General features: G+C 34.1%; 1 protein-coding gene across 1 annotated transcript; it reads left to right on the top strand.

Annotated features, from left to right (window-relative positions):
• Positions 1-25,123, top strand: LOC126835447 (transcriptional coactivator YAP1). Its single transcript, XM_050568041.1, has 7 exons — positions 1-818; positions 22,371-22,549; positions 22,998-23,123; positions 23,194-23,384; positions 23,463-23,655; positions 23,722-23,819; positions 23,884-25,123. The coding sequence occupies exons 1-7, from the start codon at positions 274-276 to the stop codon at positions 23,974-23,976; spliced, it is 1,425 nt and encodes a 474-aa protein (XP_050423998.1). The 5' UTR covers positions 1-273; the 3' UTR covers positions 23,977-25,123.

The raw sequence follows: 25,123 nt of genomic DNA, 5'->3' as shown, positions 1-25,123 counted from the left end.
CGCACCGTTGCCGTGGACGTATACGCGGCGGTGCGTGCGTGCAGCTCTTGCTGATACTAGTTGCGCCAGCGCCCTGCCAGTTTTGGAGTGAACGCGTTTGTGTTCGGTTCGTCCGGGCCCGTTCGGTTATGTGAGTCTGTGAGACGTCGATAAAGCGTATCGGTAAAAAGGCGTCTATTTGTTTTCTCGTCCGTCCGGAGTAGTAGTAGCTTCTTTACGGCGCGCCTTGATGCGTGCCCGCCGTTGATACGCGCCACAAAACAAACGAAAAACATGTCCAGCCTACAAGAACATCAGCAGCAGCCCAACATCAAGATGGAACCGACGGCTCCGGCGAGCCCGGCCACTTCCGCCGCGGCAAACAACAACAACAACTTAGTCGTCCGAGTAGACCAGGACTCGGAGACGGACCTGCAAGCGCTTTTCGACACCGTGCTCAAGCCCAACGGCCAAAAACCGCTCCAACTGCCTTTGAGGATGCGCCAACTGCCCAAGTCGTTCTTCAACCCGCCGTCCACTGGTTCCAAGTCGCCTTCCATATCATCCATATCGCACAGCCGAGAGAACTCGGGCGACTCGGCTTTTGGCACTACCGCTGCCGGCGCTTGCATCACCACTACGGCGCCGTTGCACTCGCGCGCGCACAGCTCGCCCGCTTCCCTGCAACAGACTTACGCCGTCGGCGTTCAACAGAAACAACAGCAACAACACGTCAAGCAGCACAGCTACGACGTGTCCAGCGCCATCGATGAGCTGGGTCCGCTGCCTCAAGGATGGGAACAAGCCAGGACTCCGGAGGGACAGATTTACTTCTTAAAGTAAGTCGAACTTTTAATACCTTCTAATACTTCTGATACTTTTAATCGAACGTTTTTTTATTAATTTTTCTCGCCACCGGCCGAGTATGGACACCCTCCTCCTCCATCACTATCCGGTGTCTGACGATTTTGGCGATACCAGCGTCCAGACGTTTGTTCGTTTGGCCGGTGATCTATATTTAACGCGCCAGGCCCGATACGTTTTGCGTGTTAACATTAAAATGACGACGGTAACGGCGGCCGATGGTGATGATGGAAAATATAGAATGAGCGCGTTTCATATTTTTTTTTTCATTCGCCGCGTATCAACTACTAAAAATTACGGCACGATTTTCATTTGTGTCGATCATACATTGTACTGCATATTACGTCTTATCCCTGTTGTTCCATGTATTCCGGCTGGCACCGTTGGCGTGTCTTAGGGTTAAGGTGTTGCCGCCAGTTTTCACAGCAATGTCTAGAAAAATGTACCAGCTGGGTGATGTAAAAATTTAAATGTATACTCGAGCAACACAATTATTTTGTTATTGCGCTCCACAGGATGATAAAACCGAATGCTAATAGGTGGGGGAGGAGACGAGCGATGGGCAATTCACCATGGCACAGTCAGGATTTTTAGAGTGTAGGTATCGTCCAGTAAGCTGAAGATAAAGCTTTTAGGTAAAATAGCACAAAATAGTTACACGTTGGTTTTACAATTATGATACTTGGTTTTTATTGCACGATATCCCGGGAGCACTGAACCAAATTATTTACGACTACAGTTTATGGGTTCGGAAACTATCTTGTTCGCATTTAAAAAAATGTCGAAAGTTAATAGAATTATCTTGTTTGCCTTTAAAAATTTAAAACCGAAAATATTTTAATAAAAATTGTATAAATAATAAGAAGTTTTTTTAATGTGTAGGAATAACATTTGTTTGTATTATTTTGTAAATAAAACCGAATTATTACAGTATAGGTAATAGTATAATTAGGAAGAGGTGTGCGGTGTTACTGTATTCGTATGGGTACAAAGTATTTTCATTTTAGTTTCGTAGTTGCCTGCTTGCCTTACCACGAATAATGTTCAAGTTATGTTTTATCATTTTAATGTTCACGACACTCGAGTACCACGTGATTGTGTTATATGGTGGTCTTATCTTTCTAGTCGAGACTCGAGCACAAGACAATAATAATAATAATAACAATAATAATACTAAATTATAAATTATTATCGTGTCAAAAATAACGTTTGATAATTACAAATCGTTTAACGCTTTTCGATTACGTTAATTAATATTCGTGTTATGCGTTCACTGAAGATATATTAATATATACACTGTGAAAATCTCGAATCGTTGATGTATTATAAATATTTACACAGGGTCAGACACGGCCAGCAGGTCCTATAACATAATAACAACAATTGTTATTGTTTTTGGGAGCAGCCCGTCCCGATTATGATGGTCGTTATACAATTTTGGTCAAGTCTACAGATGAACATTTAAATATTATCATTTATCAAACGTGTCGAATTGATACATACTCACTAAAAAAAAGTGTAAAATAAAAACTGTAGCAGGACTTAAGTCGAACGACGAACTTTTAATTTATGATGGTTACTTTCGTACAATAGTTACCGAGGCATTGAAATTAGAAATACTACATAATTTTTATAATTTATTGTGGTAACCTCTGCAATGTCATCGTTCCTAATCAGTCTAGGGTCAGGGTCGTGATGTGTATTTATGAGGTTCTACTTTTTCGCACGTAGTCTGGTACTATTTGGATAAAACCACACCTCTCTTATATCTAAGCATTATACGATTTACGGTTTATGATGTGTACTTGGAAATCTGGAAAAATCCATAGACGATTTCAAAACCTTTTAATTAATTTGTGAACTCTTTAATTAGTATTTCTTCAGTTATCTTTATGATATTATACTGAATTTAAATGATTTTATTTAGGAAACGTTAACTTGTATCTACTGATTTTATGCTATATAATTATAATATTATAATAATGTCCCACGTATTATAATACGTGGGACATTTTACTGTAGTCGGTTTTTGCTTTTTTAGTAGGATCAAATGGGAGTAACCTGAGTTGTACAAGTAAATGCAAATGTAAATGCGTTGTTTATGGAAATATAATTTTTTAAATTTGAGTTAAATCATTTAAATTATAAAATAATAATAAACATTTTTGCCCTGTTCGATCCTAGTTTTTAAAATTTCAATGAAGAATTCTATGTTGTCTAATTTTTTATATTTGAAAATTTATTTTTTAATTGTTTTGTACAAAATATTTTGTTTTGTTGTAAACTGAAAATCAAATATTTGTTTGATTTTACTACGATATGCTTTTCCCTTATGTCTACACCGTACACGATTGTCGTTTTGTGTTAATAGTCCGGCAGTCCGTCGAAATATTTTGCACGTAAGGTACCTAATTTAAGAAAAGGTATGATTTATAGTACTCTTGATAGGATATTCGTTTCATTAAGTATGCAATACAAGAATACCCTATACCCCTATTTTCGTATTACTACATAGGTCAATTAGAAATGATCTCCATTATCATTAGTTTTCATAACATTTATTTATTACATTAAAATATTAGTAATATAAGTAAGTAGCATGAGTAAATTGTACTCTAAAATGACACCGTCGTTAGTATTTGGTATCTTTTTAAATACAGCAACGAATCACTGCAACAACTACTTTGTTCTTTTTATGTACTCCTCACTTTATACAAAAACAATGCAATGTTGTGTACCTTCTTGTTGTTTGTTTCGTCGAGTAAAGTGTTTACAATCCAAGTCTACATTTTCACCGGTGACGTTGCGAAGGGATTATTACAAGGAAGTCAGCAATGGGTATGCGTTTACAAGTATGTGTGGTGTAAGTGTTCGAGAAGAATAAAACGAGACGGCAGTGTTTGTGTAGAAGAAAAGAAAGCAACGGCGGGGTGTGATCGAGGCCACGGCAGACTCGCGAGCCGTCGAGGTTGAAAGCCCTGAGGCTGCTTGGCAAACCGCACTGCCCTTTTTTCCGCCTCGCCTTATAAAAAAAAAAGATTAAAAAAATAATACAGCTATATTTATTATATAACGTGTATATTATTTATAATGGATACTGTTAAATATATGTTTCTACTACCGGGTGTGACATAGCGTTGTTTCTTGAACGAATAATAATAATATCGTCGTCACGATTAAAAAATTGAACACGGGTTTTTACTATACTGAACAATTTCGCCAGTGAACGTCAGGTATTTGTGCATTTAAAACGTCCTTTGCAGTTTGGCCGTGTTGTCTATATAAATGAGTGTACTTGTGATTGAGAAGAAGGCGGTGGCATGCCACTGTGGCTATATAGAAGCAGTAGCAGCGCCGGTGTTTGGGTGTTTTTAAAAATAGTCTTCTCGCGGACCGTAAGCGCGCGTGTGTGTGTGTGTGTATGCGACCGTTAAAATTATTTATGTACGATGAAACTTTGGCAGCAATTCCAGCGCGCGTGCTTTTACACGCACACAATATATATTTATAAATGTACAAGGAGGAAAAAAACAATTATTATTTCGATAGCTCTCTCGACTCAGACGATATTCTTTTTTTCCTCCATTACGAATTCCAGCTCGCCACAGTCCGTCCTTTCAAACCATCAACTAAATCTATATACTAACCCAAAGGTCTGCGCTTACCGCATCCTCCGTCAACCGATACAGGGATAGTGTCGTCGAAGATACGAAAAACACTACTCAAACGAATTTTTAATAGACTGCTCTAAAATAGAAAAACAAACGAATTGTAAATGAGTATAAATATATTTTTTTGTCGAGGTATTCGAATGACGACTTGATTTCAGAATAGACGTTGACGGCGGCACCGGGTGGACGGGAGGTTAGTCGGGGGGGGGGGGAGTGTGGAAGGAAAACGATGCGGTAAAAAGTCCCTACCGGCGTTCCAGGTTCCTTACTCAATGTTTCACGAATAGTAGCTAGTTTTTACTAACTCCTTAGGCCTCTTCTGAACTACCGACTGCCGTGACCATAACCGTATGGCCCCGTATGATACCGTTATATCGGAACCTTATCGAACTTTCGGAAATTTATCCTTTATAAGCACCCCCATCTTAATTATATGATAAACACCACTGACAGACTATGAATAGACGATGCGAACAATACAAGATTGCAGTCGGTCGAACGGATCGTTTCTTTATTGTTACCGTTTCACTAATGAGTTCACTAATTATTACCTGGGCAGTATGAGAGTGTGAAGTATGAAAACACACAGTACGACAGTTCGCCTACCGGGGGACCGTGAGAATACCCTGTGACTCGCCCTGGCCAAGCAATACATCTGAATAACTACCATCGTCATCCTCATGATAATAATCAACTCTACAGTAACTGTCGAATACGCTATGATGATATTATTAATATCGGTGTTGCAGTCCAAGCGAAATGCTGAGGCAGTATTGTCAAAAAACCGACGGTTATTTTTTCATTCTCCCCCGTTAGATATACACCGGCTGCCGTTGCTGTAACAGCATCGTGGATGATTGTTGCGAGTGACCGATTATAATGTAATATATTTCACGAAAAGCGCGTTGGGTAGAAGAGAGAGAAGCAAAAAAAAATTAAGCGCATCGGATCGGGTTGCGTAACCGGGCGACAGTGGAAATACTCGCCGAGAGAAAGGAAACACAACGCGGTGAAAATCGTGTGTTCGACAAGGTCAAGACCGTAACGTAAGATTTTCTTCATAATAGGTTACGCCGAAGAAAACCGCACCCGTTTAACAACGGGGATTGCCAATTATTTGGGAACCACTGCGTCTGGTCGGTGGTTAGTAAACGCGCGCGCGTACCCACCACCGTTATTCTTGAATGGGTAATGAGCGCCAGGGTTTTATAGGCACGAAAACTGTTTTTTTTTCTATCTACACTTGCCATACTATTAATGTACGAAGCCGACGGTATATACACAAACACACGTGCACAGTAGACCGACTACATATCGTATGGTAAATTGTCAACGAGAGAAATATTTTTTTTTTTTTAACGAGAGTCTGATAAATCTCGACCTATTAATGTTAATTTACGAGATCGGAAAAACACTGCTAGCGGGTTTGTTATTATATTATGTACTCGGTCGGAGCATGAGATAAGTCTCCGGCCGTATAGATTGTTTTAATTATTGTAGGTCATCTCGTGTCAATTAGATTTCTTTTTAGTAAACCAGTGAGAACCAATTGGCCCTCATTTGGTGTTGTATTTTTCAAATTTGTGTCTATTAACTCTTGCTCCTCCCTCTAATTGTCTCCGCTTTTCATCGCACATCACTTGTTATTCTATACGGATTTTTATTTTATAATGTGTACGTAGAACACACCTGACGAACGAACTGTTGTAAACATTACATTATTCCTAGGATACTCCTAAATTCAGAGAGAGAGCAACGACGGCGTGGTACAGAAAAAGGCAGGTGACATGTCTTCATAAAACTCGTGTATGACGAACGTGTTTAAGCTTGTGTACTTGTAGATGTTTTTGACAAATTTTACCATGGTAAAAATGTAAAATCGATGGCGGAAATTACTCTAGCTAAGTTAAAAATGTATTTCGCAAAACATTTAAATTATATTTGTATGAACTGTGCACGAATACACTTATTATGCTAGGTCTTGCTACCAGTAGTAATATACCAACACCCAAAGGTTTTGTAAATTCATTAAACGGCAACGCCGGTGAACGGTCTCTAACCTTCGATGGACACTCGTGCTCAATGTTATTGACGTTTACTACTTGACCGAACAATGAATAATATAGCAACCAAAGTACGTTTAAGTAGTCTTTTCTTTTGTCGTGGTCACAATTATTAGCAGCTTATTTTAGCGCATGAGTCGTTCTGGCGACTTGACGATAAGCAATCGACGCGTTTTAATAAATCTCTTCCCATTTGTTAGTCACGGTCAATTATATTTTTGTTTACCGCGTTCCCGTGAAATCGAAAGTTATCCACCGAACAGCACCAGACAGTGGACATCCTATATTTTATAACTGATCCGAGTGTTCGGTATATTTATTTATTATTGTCTGTGTCATCGGTCAGACCTGAGTCAATAGTTATGATGCCCAACTCGGGATATTTTTGGATAATAACCTGTGCTCGGAAACGATTAATCGAGTATTGCAAAAAAGGTATTGTCAACACTAGAGTATATAGTATTATGGCGAAAAATAGTTGTTCTGTGCGTAACTGCGTCGTAAAAAAACATGCATAGGTTATGGGCGTTGCACAACCGCTGGAAACGAATATGTCTGAAAGGAAAGAGTTAAAACTGTTGCCTGTATAATATTAATATTATAGGGGCAACGCGCAAACTCAGTAAACGAATACGGTAAATAACAATTGTGTTATCTTTGTGTCGGGCTTAAGTACTTAAGTGAATAATAAAATATAAATAATTGTATGCGATCCGCGTTGGTCAGACATCGATGTATCATTTTTTTTCCATTCAGAACATGTCTCCAAAACCGTCAGGAGCGATGAAAATCAACCAAAATGCCGAGTTAAATGCATACTGATATCAAGGGGATGGTACTTTAAAAAAAAACCCAAATAATTATTATATTCATAAAATAAACGACGTCTCTGGGCTTCCGTGGCGTTGTTAATTCTTGAAAGCACATAACCTATAATACGCATTTGTGTGATACCGCAGTTAAATATACATAAATACATAATAATATCTCTAACAAGGATACTACAATATTGATATGTATTGTTTTTTTTTAACAAAAACTTTATGGTTTATTCTTGCCTTATGTAAATTATAATTTTTTTAAAATTATTTTAAAAAGTGTCACCATACCCTTCTATTCCGCTAAAGCGAATACTTAATATGTCACAAAGCCGAGTCTCAAAACGCGTGCATGGCGACACATAATAATATTTAATAGCCTTGTGTGCATTATGTGCGTAGTAGAAGATTTTTTACGAGTTGGTTTTTATGAATGATCCCCTCATTTGAACTACGCTCTACCACTACACAACGTTTTTTTTTCAACGGCAATGTGTTTACTTTTTTTTTACACAGAACACTGACGCTTGCTAAAATTTGGTTTAGAACAGCACATTAGAAAGGATCTATTGTTGTTTTATTAAAGCGCTTATTGCCAAGTATTAAAATATATTTTTCGTTCCGTTTAGAATCCAAAAATAATAACAAGTTAAAAGTCGACTAGGCAAGCTAAATATGATTCAACTAGATATTTTTAATATTTAAAGGCATTTAACACTTTTTTGCTAACGTCGTTCTGCGTATTTTTATAGACGAAGCGGACGTCATAAATCATGGGGGATCGTTATAACTTTTAAAAATGAGAATATGTTTTACAGTACAACGAATCAAATATTACGATAGTAAAGTCTTATACAGAGTGATTTTTTTATCATGGGCCACTCAATATTTCATAGGGTTTAATGAGAAATTAAAATGTTTTTTTTTTCATAGTGTTTTTATATAATGTGATCTTCTCAATTTTCACAACTTTTTTTGTTTTTACCCCCCACCAACTTAGTTTTTTTGATAGAAACTTTTGAAACTTAAATGGTAACGCATATTTCATTAACTTTTTAAATTTAGAATAATGTACAAAAAATGTTGACTGATTGATAACCAGTTTAAGACAACTATTTTTGAAGTTTCAAGTTTAGGGCAGGAGGAAAGGTGAAGTGCAGTATTATTTTTATCATTTAGCGCATTTCCCAACCGCACTTCCCCTCCTATCTTAACTTATAAACTTTTATAACTTTAAAAATAGTTGTCCAAAAACTGGTTATTTATTAACCAGTCAACATTTTTAGTACATTATTTTAAATTTAAAAAGTTAATGAAATGTATACGTTACCATTTAAGTTTCAAAAGTTGCAATCAAAAAAACCAAGTTGGGGGGGGAATAAAAAGCATTGTGAAAAATTGAGATCACATTGTATAAAAACAATATGAAAAAAAATATATTTTAATTTCTTATTAAACCTTATTGGCTATGAGATAATTAGTGGCCCGTGATAAAAAAGTCATCCTGTACATAGATTTGATATTTTTAGTGTATTTTGGAAAACGCGAAAGTGTGGCGAAAGCCCATTTGACCATACACATGTCGATTGTCGTCCAAGGGCGATTTACGACTTGTGTTGTGTAAACAAACATGCGCGAACACCGTCTCGTTAAATTAGAACAATTTTGTTTTGATTTCGCTTGCCGCCTTAGGTTTATTCTTACGGAAATGTATAAAAAAAATGTTTCGAGTCGCATTGGGTAAAAAAAAGAATAATCAGCTATTTTACGGACTGCCTCGATCGAATTATATCAATTTTTCTATTTTTTTGTTAACTTAATTTAATTATTGTTTATGTTTAACCGCTGTACACTTTTAAACTACGTTTAAAAAACGTTTATTATGATGTATGATATATATATACATTTCATATTGGATACACTGCAATAATGTACCGATTTTTTTAAAATCTTATAATGGCGAAACGAATTATGTAGTGTATTTCGTCGAATACAATTAGGTGTTAACGGACGGGGGTCTTTATAAACTATGTTCGTTTCCCCGTCGTTTGAAGTTGACAGTTGTAAAAATTATTGTGAACTTAGGGTTTTCAAAATTCTGGACATAAAATCAGTTTATCGAAGTCGTGTGAATAAAAAAATTTACAGCACCGCACAACGGTCATGGTAACCTGAAGATAGAATTTATTCTCCGAATGCATACTAGCCAAGTGTTCGCTTTGTGCTTTTCGGGATGTTTACGTTACTCTAACTTGATTTTTTACAGGACCCAGATCCCGTTAGTTTATGTCCCCAACATTATCTTCTAACGACTATGGTGCCGTTTAATTGGATTGATATTATGTGTAAAAAGTATATAGAAGTGGCTTTGTCCATATTTTATTACGCTTTATTTCCACGCCGATGGGGTTACACGGTTGTGTTCAAATATAGTGGCTCCTCGTCGCGTCGGTGGTCGGTACTCGGTTATCCGGCGACTCGACAGAAACGGCAGCAACAGCAACAACAGCAGCAGCAGCAGCATTACAAAAAGATTGGTCGGTTGTTGACATGACGTAGTCGTCGACCAGTGTGGTTTTATGCGAAGCTCGTAGCGGCAACGTCGCGCGTGTACCGTGTGTACTATAACCACTTGTTGCTCATACAGTCACCGAGTGGCAACGTCGCGTCGGGCGCGGCGGCGACGACGAATATGACTGGGTGGGAGATCTACCTGAACAGGTTCACACACAATAAGCGTACACGCTGCTCGCCGCTGTCGTGAGGAGGTTGGTGACTCTGGTGGTGATCCATCAAGGCCATCCACCGCCGCCGTTACCACCCGTGAACAGTATTCAAAACCCAGATTCTCGGAAAACGAGACGCCCCCGCTCAGGTAGGCCGATCCCTAAAATATAATAATAAAAACCGGATCCCTTTGAACGGAACGCCAGCGACGTTGCAGTGCGCGTAACTAGTATACAGTGTTTTTGAGAACACGGTTTCGTAGTTTTTACTTTTTTCTAACTCTGCAACGACCGTATCACATCAGTCGTCGCCACGTGGCACGTGAACTTGGCAAGGCCAGATCGTTCGGTGTATGACGAAGAGAGTATTCATAGAAAACAGGCCGTTTTCATTACCGGAGACGAAGACTAGTGCGCGCCGTGGCCATCCGTGATCGGAAAGCGTTATGTGTGTTTTCGTAGAATCCTCTGCCCGTTGCCGTTGCCCATGTACACAATGAGCGGAAGGAACCCGTGTGGCCGGCGGCTGACCGACGTCGTCGGCGGCGATTGGCAGTGGGGAGATAACAGTAGAGGCGTCCAATGACAGAACTCGCAGTGTCACTAACCTATTTGGTCCGATATATATATATATACAGAAATAATAATAATAACATCATGTGTAATGTGAGCGCGAAAATTTCGTCAGTGGGCAGCGGCAACTAGAATGATGGCCAAGGCACAACAGCACAATAGGGACGTCGGATCAATGGATCATGGGAAGATCTGCACTTCAAAACGGTCGACGAACAATGGATCAAAACCGTACGAATAATGCTACCGCATTTTGTCAGATTTACTAGTGTGTGTGTGTGTGTGTGTGTGTGTGTGTGTGTGTGTGTGTGTGTGTGTGTGCGTGCTTTATAATATTATAATCTTGCGCGCGTTTAAAATTAATAACGCATTGCATGCATTTTCCAGTCGTTATAAAAGTTTTATCTGCACCGTGACTGTTGGTCTACAGAACCAAATGCATTGTATGCGTTGGAAGGGGAGGAGTACAAATTTCATAATAGAAACCACTTTTAATAACATGCGCAATTAAGAAGCAGGTTTTGCGTTTAAAACTTCACAGGTATAGTCGTATAAAGTATTTATTCCTACGTCGTTACTCGTTTTGCAATATTAATGGCCGACTACCCTTGACAAAGGAACACATTAAATGTGTTAAACGATTCGTATTTCAACCAATATTTGTGGTTTTTTAATTATCATTGTAAAATCTTCAAATGACAATGTTATTATAATAGTCAAGCTGGCAATCGTAATATAATTGACTACCGAATATTAAGTGAAACACAACAATAATGACACTAAGAAGATACTTCTGTTTCTTCTTATAATAACAGGTGACACCTAATTGTTTTATAATAAAACACCATAAATCATGATTTAAATTAAAAAAGTCATGTAAATTTGGAAATTTAGCTAATATCTATTTTTTGTTGCATTTGAGAATTTATAGTTACTATTATTGTAGTAACTGTTGAGAAGCGAACAGTTAAAACGTATCTTCGAGTAACTACAGAATAAATACAACTTTTTCAACATTTTTAAATATCTAATCGTTTGATTTACCCATTACTTATTGTGAGTGAATAATTGCATATGTTGGCGACTTCATCGGTAACGCTGACAGACGACAGTTAATAGTTATAAATTATAATGAAACGTGTGTTAAGGAGAAAAGTATTTCTACTTACTAAGACGTAAAAACGATGACATCAATCAAAGCATTCTCGAGCTTTTTTTCGTTATTATAAAATGCATAAGATCAATAACAAATGAAAAAATAAATAGCTTTGGCGCCGTTATCTATACTATGAATGTTTTTTTTGTCAACGGTTAAAACAGATATTATGTTCTGTTGTAACTTCTATTTTGATCTATGACAATGCGATTCTATCCGCCGAGAAATTTTAAACTTGGACCTTGGTTGGTGGTTCGATTTAATCTCTGGAGCGAACCGTCCTTAATAATAAAAAAATATTCGACAATTTAGCGGCTTTGATGAAATCTTGAGACTCGTGTAAGGATTAAGGACAACACGTAACTACAACTTCCGATGCAATAACATATTGTATTGCTTCCCGTTAAATCTATAATTGCATAAAAAAAACATATGACAAATAATGAATATTGACTACACTTCAGAGATTGTCTGTAAATACAAAGAGGTATAATTGAGACCTTAGGTCCTAGCATATCTGCATATGGTTGCCAAATGGTTAATGATGTTAAATTAAACATAAAGGATGATGTATAAGGATTATCCAATATATTTAATTTTACTGTAAAAAAAGTTGTATTATGTTGCACAGTTTTAGGACTAATAATATACATGTATATATAATATATACTATGTATGTACATCTATAAGACTATAGTACTGTTGTTGATGCGTCGAAGCTAAAAGTACACAAGCATAAGAAAGGGCGAATGCGACTTGACTGTATAGTTGACCATAGCAATATAGCATGCACCTTTGATGTTGTGGATTGTAATAAAGATATGTGTTATGTTACTTTTCAGTAATACAAAAAAAATATAACCTCTATACCTAGTATCTACTTCTATTTCACACTAAAACGTATGAATTCTGCGAGGTGTGTGTAATGAAATGAATGAGGTAAAATTTCGCTGCGGGATGTCCCGTAGAAGGTGATAGAAAAAGCGATGGGAGAAAAGTAACCAATTCGGTATCACGTTTTCTTTATGGACAATACAAAAAAATGATCTGTACACAAACACACATATTATATCCATGAATAATACAATTGACCCAGCCCTGCCCAGGACCCGATCCAGGTTTACAACGACAACACAAAATACTACTCGAACATAATATCGTCTTTTACAACTGTTAGCAACGCAAACTGACTTCGGGTTATTCTCAGGAGGTCTGTTTTTTCAAGTAGTACTAATGATATATTTTTACGAAAAAAAAACAAATATAAAATTGCTATACATGTACCCATTTAAAATGATTATGGAATAAGTATAAAGGTATCACAAGTGTGACTTATTTGAAACTTGACGATATATTTATGTTTTCAAAACAATTTAATGTGATTTCAAGATTTTAATTTATACTAATTAGCCACGGAATCGACGTGGATCTGATTAATAAGATTATATATGTATTATATTTATATAGTGCTAATAATAATCTCACTTGATAAATATAAATTATTTTAAATGCTTTAGTTGATAACTGATGCTTATTTTTATATTAGAAATTAATATAATGTAATGTATTATTAACTACGACAGTGGTTGTCAATTTGAATACTAATAATATTAAAACATGATAATCAAATAAATAAGCAACATTATCTGGCATCGATAATAGGTTACTTAGAAATTAAACTGTTTGCACTTGGTGCTAATGTAACGTGATCGCTAACAACTGTTCAAAGAGTTGAAGAGTTTAAAGGAAGGCCTTTAAACAACCATTATACATTTTATTTTTGTTTAATTGTTCGACAAAATAAGACTATATTCAAAGTACTAAAATAGGACAAACTTTGCTCTAAATAGGAGAAACTTATAGTAAACTTATTTATATTTAAAGAACCTCTAATTTTCTTTCCTCAAACGTTATTCGAATACTGGTTAAACTAATAAGCCATGTGATTACTTCGCACACGAATACTAACTCCACAAGATAAGTTTTGTAAATAATGTAAATACGATACCCAACTGGCCTTGAGAATTAAGGAAATTAAAATATATAATTATTTTTTATTTTTACAGCTCGAGCTACTCACCTCTTGGCCAGTTTTTTTGTTTTTTTTATAGTGAGGTTATGAGAGCCTAATGTAAACGCTATTGAGGTTTTCTAGCCTTATGAATTATCAATCATATTTCTTCTTTGTTTATGACAATTATACAGTGTGCATATTATATTAAACAACAACGTTAATAATAAGTATATTATACATTAGAACTGCCGTGGTTGTTGTCGTCGCCGCGGTTGAGAAAAAAAAACGATTTTACTGGTGGTAAAAACCAAACAAAAACAACCGGCCTACACATCTGGTATTTCGCACACAACACTAATTTTTAAAAGTGTTGTTATCATAAATGACCTTCGAGATCTTTAAAATATTAATAAATAAAAATTACAAAAATAAGACTTACAAACCAGTAGGTACTTTTTTCTCGGTGATTTTTATAATAATCTCTTGGTATGTCTTAAACATATTATTTAATGCATAGATTTGCTTGTAAAATAATTACCCGTGTACTTTTTTTTATCTTTTTAAAACGTATATTAGATAAACTATTATCAATAATATTATTTTATTGAGTTACGAGCGTTTACTAGTAAATGCGAAAGAAAAGGTGAAGGGGGGTTCGGCCTAAAATTTCAGCCTAAACTTAAACATTACTATAACTCATGTAATTCATATATTTCAAGCATTGATATTTACATTTTATATTGTAATTTGTAGTGACCAGCTATACTTAAAATTTAATTTGAGTTTAACTTAAAGCTTCGGTAATTCAAATCAATAGTCTTAACTCTTAGTGATAATTTTATACGTATTATCTGGAAATGTTAATCTCTTTTTTGTTAATAATTCAAAATATTATAACTCAAACGAATCGAATCATTTAAGAGGCGTTATTGGCCGGCTCGCGGTTGATGAATCGCCATGTAGTGTAATGGTATCTCAACAATACTATTGTAGTAGGGTAGGACATTGACCGTGTACCGTAAACACGCGGGTATCATGCGAATAGTGTGGTAAATATTTATATACATTCGATATTTTGCTAAACTACATTGCAATGATGTTGCGTTCATATATATTTTTGCTTTTTAACGTCTTTATTTAGTTGTATTTAATAATAGTTGATGCTATTATGTATCTACTATTGTGTACAACAGAGCAAGTGCGGTGTTGTTTCATTTGATGCTGTGAAAAGTGAATTAAAAAAAAAATGTATAACAAGTAATCACGATGTAAAAAATTAAACTAATACATTTTTAAACGACTAGTTGACATGAAAGTGTTGATTGCACACTTGTGTTTTAATTTGGTCATTGCCAATTGGAAATTGTATGGCGTATTAATATATATATATATTTTTTATTTTACAGCTGGTTCCTTAATATATTGTACTGTTTTGCATAATTTAATACTTCCGGTTGATATACATTTTTTTTTGTGAACTATTATTTTTTTATGCCGTATTGTACTAATATGTACACCCAACGCACGAAATTTAAAACGTGCGGTTTGATTTAGATACAATAACATTACACGATACGTGTTTTATTGTTTTTTTTTTTTTTTTTTTACTAGTCACAAGCGAAGTATTCCTAGATAACACACGTAGGAAATCAACGTCGCAATACGTAATTCAACCAACGACACAGCCAGTCGTCACATGGCCACAATAGTACAAATTTGTACACGAGTTAATGCTGTAGCTTATTAGGATTTTTTATTAATTATTATTATTGTTGAAATAATTTACTAAAAAAATATTCAAAAACATTTCACTCTCGTTTGATAATACTTATAAAGATTTAAATACAGTTTTTTATTCCGACGATTTTTCGGATACAAATTTGATTTAACGTTAGTTGATGTTAGTTTGTTTTTGGTATTTTAAAACGGCATTGAACAATACAAATTCACAATAAAAATTGTTATGTAAAAACTACAAATGAGTTTTAACTAAGTTAATGCAAATAGAAAAAATCTAAATGATTCGTTTGTAGTTAACGCCAAAATCAACGCGTAGAGTTAACGAATATTAAAAAATAATATATTGTTGTAAAACTTGAATGACATAATATTGTTATCATGGCTACGCACAATAAATATTATACGAGATATTTAATTATACGGGTATTACATTTTAATACAATAGAAACTTTTTTATTAAAACGTGATCGTTGATCTTTTTTTTACTTTACTACTTTATACTATTGACTTTTTTGAATCATTTTACATGCCTTTCATCGTAGATTTATTATGGCATTATTTTTCTAATCGCCGTTAACATTTGATTTTCACAAATATTGCATTTCTTACTTTATTGTGATCATACATGAATGCGATTAAAAAAATATATGATTGTCGTTTGAAATGAGTTTTTTACTTTTAATACTATCATTTTACACAATTATTTTTTAAAGGAAATCATTGATAATTTATTATTAAACCATTATAATTTATATGTGTTCAAAATGCTTCTAGTTCGAACCCTAAAGTTTAAATGTACCTATTAACATGCTTGTATTGCAAGTAAATTGGTAGTTGGTAAACAATTTGCTGTTTATTATAGATTTAGCCCTGGTCGCCGATACTCGTTTTGCCGACTACTAGTCTCGCCGACACGCGAACCGGTATTATTAAAAAAATTCCTAATTCGCCGACATTCTCTTATCTAAAACATTACATTCGGTGACGCTTGACAAACTTCTAGTACTAGAACGGAAGTAGTATTCCAACTTATTCAACAGTCCGAAGTTTAGCGTACAGCATAAGTAATGAAACTTATACTGTATTTGCCCATAAAGCTTTCTGAACCTTAGTAAATGGCTTTGAAACGACGAACATTTTTTTTATTAGGTACCAGGTACTTAGTATTAAAATATGAAGTGTGAAGTTTGTAAAATTGCTTGATTAAAAAAAACACAGTTATATTAGATATTTTTTTAGTAACAAGATTTTTGCCTGGAACTTCTAATGAGAAAAATATTATATTTTGATACTACACATTATGCTTAACTGTCTTATTTTAATTTAAAACTGATTGTCGACGATATCGGCTAAGTGGTTGTCGACGAACCAGGATGGCACAGTGATGTACTAAAAGTCACATTTAGTTAGTGCTATACTGAAACTGTTTTGCTGGATTAGTAAAATTACAGTAGTTTTTTGTTTCAAAATAACAATTTATAATCGTACTATGATTTATTTTGTTCTTTCTAGTTTCTACAATTATGTCATGTGGGACCTTCGCTATCTTCACCATGTTGTAATATAGATTTCTTGTTAATTTTTCATTTTTTTTATTGTATTCTGATGGTCGTAAGTTCATTATCAAATGCTCTATAGATGCCCATTATCTAATATAGATACAGAGATAAAAAAGTATTATTATTATTCCGATTTTTAATCTTTTATTTTTATAATGCTGTTAAATATTTTTTTCAATAACTAAATAACTGACGCGGTTAACACATTTGAAACAAAATCTTGTGGGAATATCGACGCCGTTATCACTTGTATACACGATATAAATATGTGTTGTAGTCAGCGTTTTGTATCAGCAAGCTATATACATAGTACTGCGTTCTACGAACAATATTTTATTCCCTTCGCTCCGGCACTAAGCTGATTTTTACCCCGTGTATAGCAATAGACGGAATTATTGTGTCCACTAAGTATAATCGAAGAAAAATAATTACTGACATAAAAAAAAAAGATGAATAAACAGAAACCAGTAGTATTCATTTTTTTACATTGGGTTACTCCTCTCACTCTGCACACAATCATACCAAAGGTACCAACATACCTCAGCACGGCACAACGACCGCCGATGAAGTAGGATGAGAAACACTCGACAAGTATAGCTGTGGTATTTTATTTTATACAGTCGAGTGTACATAATGATATGAATTATGTTGGACTAATATATGTTTAAACGATAATAATATGTATTCAGTATTACTTAGGGTGAATATTGCAGAATCGAGTACCCTCACACGATTCCTGATTCTTCATAGAATTTATCTCTGTAGTTCAACAGTGTAAAGAACGCCCTTTATGCATTTGTCATTTTTTAAATAATCGGTGGTGCATTAAATACCGACAATCGACGGTGGCTCATTGCCATTCTTTAATTATAGACGTTCCTTACCAAAAGTGAAGTATAAGTACCATTTGGTGAAGGAGCAACATTTTATTAGGTTGATTATTTTGTATAAATAAGGTTATCAATAATTTAAGGTAGGTATTACATCAAAGACTTTGTATAAAGAAGAACAATTTTTAAAAAAGTATTTTGAAGTAATGTTAGGTATGCCTTTTGGAACGATATAGGTACATGTTTTTTTCGACTCAAAACTATAGAATTACTACTATAGCGATTCATTTGTTACAGTTTCTACTCGCTTATAGAAAGTGTTTTCAAAATATGTCGTGGTAACTAAAAAAAAAAAAATATCGTAGTAAACCAATCTTTGTAGTGTGTCCCTACCTACAAGAGTCTCAGGTTATGGCATCACCCGAATTTACCAGAACAAACTAAACCGAATAAGGACGGAGAAAGAAAGTATAATTATCTATTACACAAATAGGGTATGTCCGCTTCTACATTCAACGGTTGCGGAGACGACCAGTCCATCCGCCAGATCGTCGACGAGTGCCATAGCACTAGCTTTAAAAGCAGGGTAGTAGTGCGGGCCTGAAGCAATAAAATGGCTAGAGCCTAGAGAGCATCGAAGTGCGGTTGTGATTGAGTGTTGAATGGTTTTATATTCTATAATTATTTTTATATTTGTATTCTAATGATATAATTGTGTTTATATTTCAATTAATTTATACGGGCCATGCCGAACGTCACATACCTATCTTTAACAATAAAAATAATAAAGTAATAATATTATTATGGAAAACGGTATGTTTTTTCAACACAATATTGTATAAGTATTGGGACTGTGTGATGTTGGGAAAAATCGAACGTATCCGCCAAGAAACTGATAAAAGAGGAGAGCGTGTCGTGGCTGTTTTTTTTATCTTCAAAGGAAATGCCTACTCAAATAACGGATTACACGATAGCTTTCATGATTTTTCTAAAGTTTTTATGTGCGGACGACGCGACGGCAGCAACAAGTGTATTATAGTATAGAATGAGATAAGGTGTACCGTCCAAGGTCGTTCGCCGCTTATCAACTGCCACCGCCACGGTCGCGCCGCCGTACCGTACAACAGTCCAACACAATAAGATGCCATTTTATTTATCGCCACATTGTATAACATATTGTTATTATTATTATTATTATTATTATTATTATTAGAAGTACACAATATAGCTGTAATACACGTACGCGTACTCCTATATATTATATTATGTGTATAATATGGACTATTATAACGTATTTCTGTGTTGTCGTCGTTGGCGTGTGATTGTTGTACAAAACGGCCGAAGAGAGGGAAAGAAACTGATTAAACGCGCATAATATTATAGTACGTACTACACGAGTGTTATTTATATAGTAATATATTCGTCGCCCAAAGACTGTGGGAACGGAGTCTGAGACGTTGTGTTGTGTGCTCGACGGCTGCGGCGGCCATGAAAATGTACGTCGCAATAGAGACAAGACGGCGGCGGCAGTGACCCGCGTGAATGGGGTCGATTGTTAAACGGGTGATAATGCATTTCATGATCCGAGAGACAAGAAAAGTCGAGAAGGATCTACAAAACAAGGAATTATTCGCCATAGGCGCTCACGAAGGGTATAGGGGTACAAATGTTCAATCGAAGGGGTGATGGTGGGGGCGTGAGTTATCTTGAACAACTATTACTATAGCCTTAAGGTTAAAGTAGGGTTAGGACTGTAAAGTAAAACAATTTTGGCGCGCATAAAAATGTGGTACAACAACCATAAACAAAAAATATGTGCTATTCTCCTAGAAAAGTGTCTAGTCATCAACTAAAATAATATGTAACTAACCAAACCTACCTGCCAACATTATGTTTGCCCGATCGATTGACGATTTTCCAAAAAAATGTACATACATTGTTATCATAATGTAATATCAAAAGTGATTCGAGCACATCAATCGTGTATCAACTAGAAGTGAATAAAATATCAAACATGCATAATGTATATTTTGTATCAATGCCCTAACTCCGTGATTGTACCTAAATACTAAATAGTACTACCGCGATAGCAGCACACAAATCATAACAGGTGTTATCACGTATCGTATGTGTGGCATATAGACTTTATACCGGCTGATCATTTTATCGTGAACCAGTAACCACTCAATATCTCATTGGGTGTAAATAATAATTTAATTTTTTATACAATGTGGCCATTAATTTTCCACAAATTGTTTTGTTCCTAACCCAAACGAATTATTCTTAAACCAACTTTTCAAACAAATAGTAACGCATACATTTCATTAACTTTTTAAATTGAGAATAATGTACTAAACATTTTGACTGATCAATAACTAGTTTTAGATAAATATTTTTGAAGTTATTGAAGTTTCAAGTTTTGGGCAAGAGAAAAGGTGGAGTGTAGTATTATTTTGATCTGCGCGCACTTCCTCCCCCGTCCTAACTTTAAACTCTTTCAACTTCAAAAATAGTTGTTTAAATAGTTATCAACCAGTCAACATTATTAGTAAAATATTCTTCATTTGAAAAATGAATAAAATATATGCGTTACTATTTAAGTTTCAATAGTTGATATAAAAATAATTAGTTTGGGAGGAGGTAAAAACAAAAATTGAGATCACATTGTATAAACACAATGAAAAAAAAATTAAATTTCTTATTACACCTTATAAAATATTGAGTGGTTTGCGATAAAATGATTACCATATAATAATTAATTCATAATTAAAGGTATATATATATATATATATATATATATATATATTATTTATGTATATATTATACCTACTATATAATATTCAAGTACTATGACTTGTTTCTTTTCGAAACTTTAGTGATGCCAATAATACAATAATTTGGTCGGGCAATAACGTTTTGTATAAACGTCTTCATGTAATTTGATTTTGATTAGCAATTTATATAAAACCACAAAAAATACATTTTTAAACAATGTATTTAAATTAAAAAATTGTCATACTGAAACTGGGGATTTTGTTTAGCCGTAATGTAAAAGTCATGCGAGGATTAATAATGGACGTAGAATCGGAAAACAATAATGATTCAGAAATAATTTGAATTGCAAATTCCACAAAAGTGGAAGATAAGTTTAGTAGTTTATTTGTATTTGTTTAAAAATGCTTAATTACTCAATGGGCATAGAATAAGTGTTATAAATACCTAGGTCTAAAATATTGAGATACCTACATTAAGGTGCATACTGCATACTACTAGCAAGCCAAACCGCTCGCACGAATCCATTTAGGTTTTTATTGACGAACTTAGTGCGACCAAACAAGTTTAGATGACATCGTTGAAGGTTCGGCTTGCTAGCGTGTACCCGACATTGCATAACAATAATTTTACAATAAATAATAGGTTTTTTAAATTAAAATCGAACTCGATTTTGGCCAACTTTTTTAAACTGGCATGAGTGTCTTAAATGAAAAGTATTATATGATATTAATTAACATTAACATACGGTCAATCAAAACCAAATGGACTTAAATTCAAGATTTTCATTGTTATTTATGTTTTATATAATAATCTAATTAGGCCCGGTTTAATTTGATAGTTTTACTTTTGTGATTTTGACTTTACATTATACAGTGTACGTTTTTAAATATAATAATTGTGAATACAGAATTTTTTTAATTTTCGACTTAACAGTGAACTTAACGTTTGCCGGGCACCATCGAATTGTACCCTCTTACTTAAACTCCAGAATTTAAATACTAGATTTCTAAGTGGAACTATGACCTTTGGCATTCATACTATTTGTATACATTGTAAACGGTTGTCGCGACTTGCTTTTAACGGAGAACTCAATAATTTTAAGTCAACTTTTCGATCATTTGAATATTGCGCTTACGTTGGACGGTAGGTGATCCGTGATGTATAAAAAATGGTTAGGTCCATCAGAGTAGAATTTTTTTCTTTTTTTTTTCTTACTCACTTCGTTTGTTGTATATTATATTTATATGCGTGTGTGGTGGGCGTCGCTTTGACGGCATTTCGATGCGTCTGCATTATTAATAGGAACTAATAGCACCGTATATGACTGTCAGAATCTGGAACGTGTACCTATCTCTACTCGTTTTTTGACATTTTATGTCTTTACTTTGGCACACAACCGGAAAAATCGTCACTTAAGCAAATCAGTATATATGTGTAAAAAGTGACGTATTAATTAATCACTAATCTGTAACGTGCATACATATAATTTCTAGTTGGTTTTTAGAATTTGTTTATAAGTGTTAAAAGTAAATTAAGTAATTTGTCTGAAATTAATTTAATTGTAATTTTTTTGTATTTTAATTTTGGACATTTTGATTTCAGTCACCTTACCAGAACAACTCAATGGGAAGATCCTAGGAAAAGCCTAGCTGCTCAAGCAGCAAACCAACATCAACGCAGTGCTGAACAATTATTAAGTCCAGGCAACGACAGTGGCTCGAGTACAAATACAACTAGCACTCCTACAAACTCACCACCGCATATTCATTCTACTCTACAAGGTATGACGTCAGACGTGTAATATGTTCAATTATTGTTAAGAAAAGTATTTTGGAGAGCGCAGAGTGTCAATTTTTTTACTTAGTGCACTATATTATTTTATAATTTCTATATTTATTTTATACTATATAAGTATATAAAACACACATACATTTAATTAATACATTTGATGACACGTTAAATTATTAAAATAAATAAATTTAAACAACGCGTATGTTACTTTCTTCTCAGAATGGCAAACTATTACCCCTTAACTTGGCGGTGTATCTTTAAAGATATACGAAATTGAAATATATTTATTCCAGTGAAAATATATAAAAGATATATAAACTGTTTTTATTTTTTATATTCTTTGGATAGATCATTATGGTTATTGACAACATTTTACAGATTTTTGCGCCATATTGTATTTGTTATATTCTTTGATCTAATGAATTTTTTTTTTTTCAGGAGCAAATAAAAACGTGGCTTTAGGCCCATTGCCTGACGGATGGGAACAGGCTGTCACCGTTGATGGTGAAACTTATTTCATTAACCATGTAGCCAGAACTACATCGTGGTTTGATCCAAGAATACGTGAGTAAATAATATTTCTGAACGTTTTTGATTAATTATTAACAATGAATATATGTTGTTGAACATTTAGCCGCTCATCTGCAAAGAGCCCCATCATCTGGCGCTATACTACCGTCTGGTTCCGCTTCATGGCTGTTGAACGGTACTGGTAGTTCTGGTTTGTCTCAGTCATTGCAAGTCACCCAACAAAAGCTCAGGTTACACTCCCTCCAATTGGAACGAGAACGCTTGAAACTTCGTCAGCAAGAAATAATTCGTCAAGTAAAGTCCTTTTTCTCAAATCGTTATGTACAACCTGACGTTATGGTTAATTAATTTGTTATTGTTTACATTTTACAGCAAGAGCTTATGTTACGCTCGGGCCAGACGACTAATGATCTCGACCCGTTCCTATCATGCAGCAGCAGTGTTGATCATTCGAGGCAAGAGTCTGCCGACAGCGGTCTTGGCTTAGGAAATAATTACTCACTCCCACACACTCCCGAAGACTTTTTATCGTCCAATATGGATGATAACATGGACTGTACATCAGGTAAATAATTGTACGGTAATGTCTATTTTGATGAGTATTTGTAAAATTTGATTTGTTATTTTATAGAAAGTGATAATCCAGGTCCATCATCCGACATGTCAGTAGTTGACTCACAAGAAATGGCCTCGTTGGACGTCACTGATGATTTAGTTCCGTCACTTCAAGTAAATACTTAATTAATTCTAATGCATTAAACTTTTTCAAATTAATTATATTTTTTGCTTATAGTTAGGGGACGAATTTAGTAGTGACATCCTAGATGAAGTGCAATCGTTGATTGACCCCAACAATAAACCCGGATCTATTTTAACTTGGCTCTAAGAAACTTAAGAGTAACTTTTATATTATATATTATATTCATTGTGGTAATTTTATGTATGCAATTGTTTTGTCCCATTAACCTAGTCTAAGAATTATGGACAGCATGAATAAAGATATGTTTGAAATTGTTTACAGTATGCCGTATTTAAAATTATGTACATGAAGAGAAAATGTCATGGTATCCATAAAATTGTATTTGTGATAATAGGACAATAATATGTATGATAAAATAGCATTTTCACTGTATGTACATAATAATTGCGTCTAATTATTATTGTCTAATTTAAATAGATCCAACTTTTTAAGTTAATAAGGTAATTCTGTTTAATTGAATTTAAATTAGTCAATTTGGAATAAGATTTGTTTTTTAATTAAAGTTTTGAGTTATCAAAAGATAGCTTTACTTTGTTAGCAACCTCAGACATGTTTTTGTTCACTACCATCAGTTTTTACAGGGTAACTATGCGAATTTGCTCTATTTATACATATCTTTTATTATAATTATTATTAAAGTACCTTGTGATGTGTATGTATATTTAAAGTTTAAATAGACAATTAAATTTTTTTTGTACTGATTGAAACGAATAGTGCCTTAAATCTAAAGCAATATATTTTTTTTACCGTCCTTATATTTGTTGTATGTTGAATGCGAAAACGTTTTATTTATCTTGTTGACAGTATTAAGTTTATATTATTATATATTTTTTTACGAAAATTATTAAAATATGTTTGAAAATGACAATCGTACTTAAACACCTGCTAAGAGTTGGCATCCATTTTGTTAGTAGCGTTTTTATGGCAGCAAGCGTATTGTTACAATAGCACATTTAAATTTATTTCAGTTAAATTTATTCTCGTGCTAATATTTGTAAGTATTTACTTAATAATAAAACTATGTAAATAAATGAAAAATAGGATTTATAATAATAATTATTACACAAATTATTAACACAAACAAAATTGTTTGATATTGTATAATTTATTACTTTGATTATTATTCATATTATTAGTTAAATTTGCTCAACTATAAAGTTGGAATATAATTTCAAATATTTTATTATAGAAGTTGTATTTTTTATTATATGTTAAGTTTATACATTTTTTTCAAAATACGTTTTTGAGTGAAAATATATTACAGACTTTAGTT

Source organism: Adelges cooleyi, unplaced genomic scaffold (assembly GCF_023614345.1).
Source record: "Adelges cooleyi isolate 19-005CV unplaced genomic scaffold, UGA_ACOO_1.1 ACOO_flye_CR_arks_rails_tigmint_CR_PRNA_23, whole genome shotgun sequence".
Lineage (NCBI taxonomy): Eukaryota > Metazoa > Arthropoda > Insecta > Hemiptera > Adelgidae > Adelges > Adelges cooleyi.
This window is presented reverse-complemented; position numbering and strand designations above follow the sequence as displayed.

Bases quoted from the DNA above. Each gene is read 5' to 3' on its own strand.
- LOC126835447 (XM_050568041.1), top strand. From the start codon at position 274: ATGTCCAGCCTACAAGAACATCAGCAGCAGCCCAACATCAAGATGGAA. The intron at 819-22,370 runs GTAAGTCGAACT...TTTTGATTTCAG, and splicing joins GGACAGATTTACTTCTTAAA to TCACCTTACCAGAACAACTC. The intron at 23,820-23,883 runs GTAAATACTTAA...TTTTGCTTATAG, and splicing joins ATTTAGTTCCGTCACTTCAA to TTAGGGGACGAATTTAGTAG.